The 1,517-nt window shown below is 50.6% G+C and overlaps 1 protein-coding gene across 1 annotated transcript in view; it reads right to left on the reverse strand.

Moving 5' to 3' along the window:
- NGA_0683900 (uncharacterized protein) overlaps positions 1 to 793 on the reverse strand; it is a gene marked incomplete at both ends in the record, with an annotated part of 1,203 nt that extends 410 nt beyond the window's left edge. The window contains 3 exon segments of the mRNA XM_005852596.1: positions 356 to 542; positions 682 to 769; positions 787 to 793. Of these exon segments, the coding sequence (XP_005852658.1) occupies positions 356 to 542; positions 682 to 769; positions 787 to 793 (282 nt within the window).
- Between the last annotated feature and the right edge of the window lie 724 nt (positions 794 to 1,517).

Genomic DNA, 1,517 nt, shown 5'->3' on the forward strand with positions numbered 1-1,517 from the left:
GCAGACACTGCTCGAGGTTGCGAGCTGTCAACGCCCAAAGTGGATCCAGCCATCCACTGCCCTCTTTCTCTTTCTCCTTTTCCGTTGCCATGCCCTCCTTCGTTTCCGCACGGAGGCGGATCAGTGCCTGAGTCGCGTCGTGTTGGTGGGTGAGAGGGCCTTACATCAAGGTTCCTGTTTCGCGCCATTTTCACTGCCCCCCATGGCCTCCCATGGGACGCTGTTTGACGCACTTCTCTGAACCCAGGCACCTCCATGCACGTCTCCTATTCTCCTCCTCCGCCTTCACTTTCCTTCCATCCCTCCCTGCCCCCCTCCCTCGCTCCCTCCTTTTCTTCCAATCCTTCTCCATTACCTTGATCCACGCCCTGGCCCGGTCCAAGCTCTGTACCCGCTCTAGGTCCTTCATCATCCAATTTTCGATTGCGGGCAGCAAAGGAACAATGGAAGGAGGATAGCTCGCACGGATCCGAGGGCAGGCCGGGCTCGCATGACTGGGAGTGTCGCACTCCAAACACCACTCCGCGTGCCCGTTGCCCCATCTGTACATGTAAAAAATGTGGACACTCTGTTCGGTCCCAAATTTTTGTGTATACACAAGCATAGGACCGTAAATGGGAGCGTCTCCTTCGCTCGTTCCATCGACTATAAAGGTACTCTGCGGAGACGGTCAGCACTTACATGTAAGCTTCTTCCTCCAAAAGCACTCGACCGGGCTCAAAACCCTGCGGAGGAGCGCAACAATAGCGCCCTTTTTCCTCGTTTTGTACTAATACAAGGCCAAACCGAGCATGCAGTGTGTTGGCTAGGTGTGTGTATACGGCTTTAAGGAGGGAGGAGGTCGGGCCAGCAAGGGAAAGGGCTGCTGCTGCCTTTTTCTTTTTCTTTTTCGACGCTCCTGATACCATACTTTTCGAAACTGTATGAAAAATGATGTGCATAGGTCACAAGAGTGGGTATTCTCATCTTATTGGATGAGATAACGCACACTGGCGTATGACAAAGCACTCGTCCCATTTATCGCTTCTATGTGCTTTCTCTCGAAAAGCAAAGCTGAAAACCTTGAGACATGTTCACGCCGAAACAAAAAAATGCTGTGAGAGTACAGGAGATGTATGGATCCTGCGCGTACATTTACTTGCAGCATTTACACAGGATCGGGAAATGTACGGACATGACAAGCGGTCAAGAGCCACATATTACTTTTTGGGGGAGGGAGGGAGTGAGGAGGTTCAATAGCCCACGGGCTAGGCAACAAAAACACCATATTTCTTTGCGAGTAAATCCCTGCTGAACGTACCCTCATGATAGCTCTAAAAGGAAGAAAAGAGGGCTTATCATAAAAGCTTGACATTGGTTCGTGGTCGCATTTTCCCTTGGAGTGCGGCCATGAAACATGGAGGGCTCAGTCCATGGGCCAATCGACGTCCTCTTACACGAATTGCTGACATGTGCATTTCTCTCGGTTTTAAAACCTTTTAATGCCATAAAAGACAACGTTAGACCTACTTCTATTC

The sequence above is a fragment of the Nannochloropsis gaditana genome (assembly GCF_000240725.1).
Source record: "Nannochloropsis gaditana CCMP526 unplaced genomic scaffold scaffold1062, whole genome shotgun sequence".
Taxonomy (NCBI): domain Eukaryota; class Eustigmatophyceae; order Eustigmatales; family Monodopsidaceae; genus Microchloropsis; species Microchloropsis gaditana.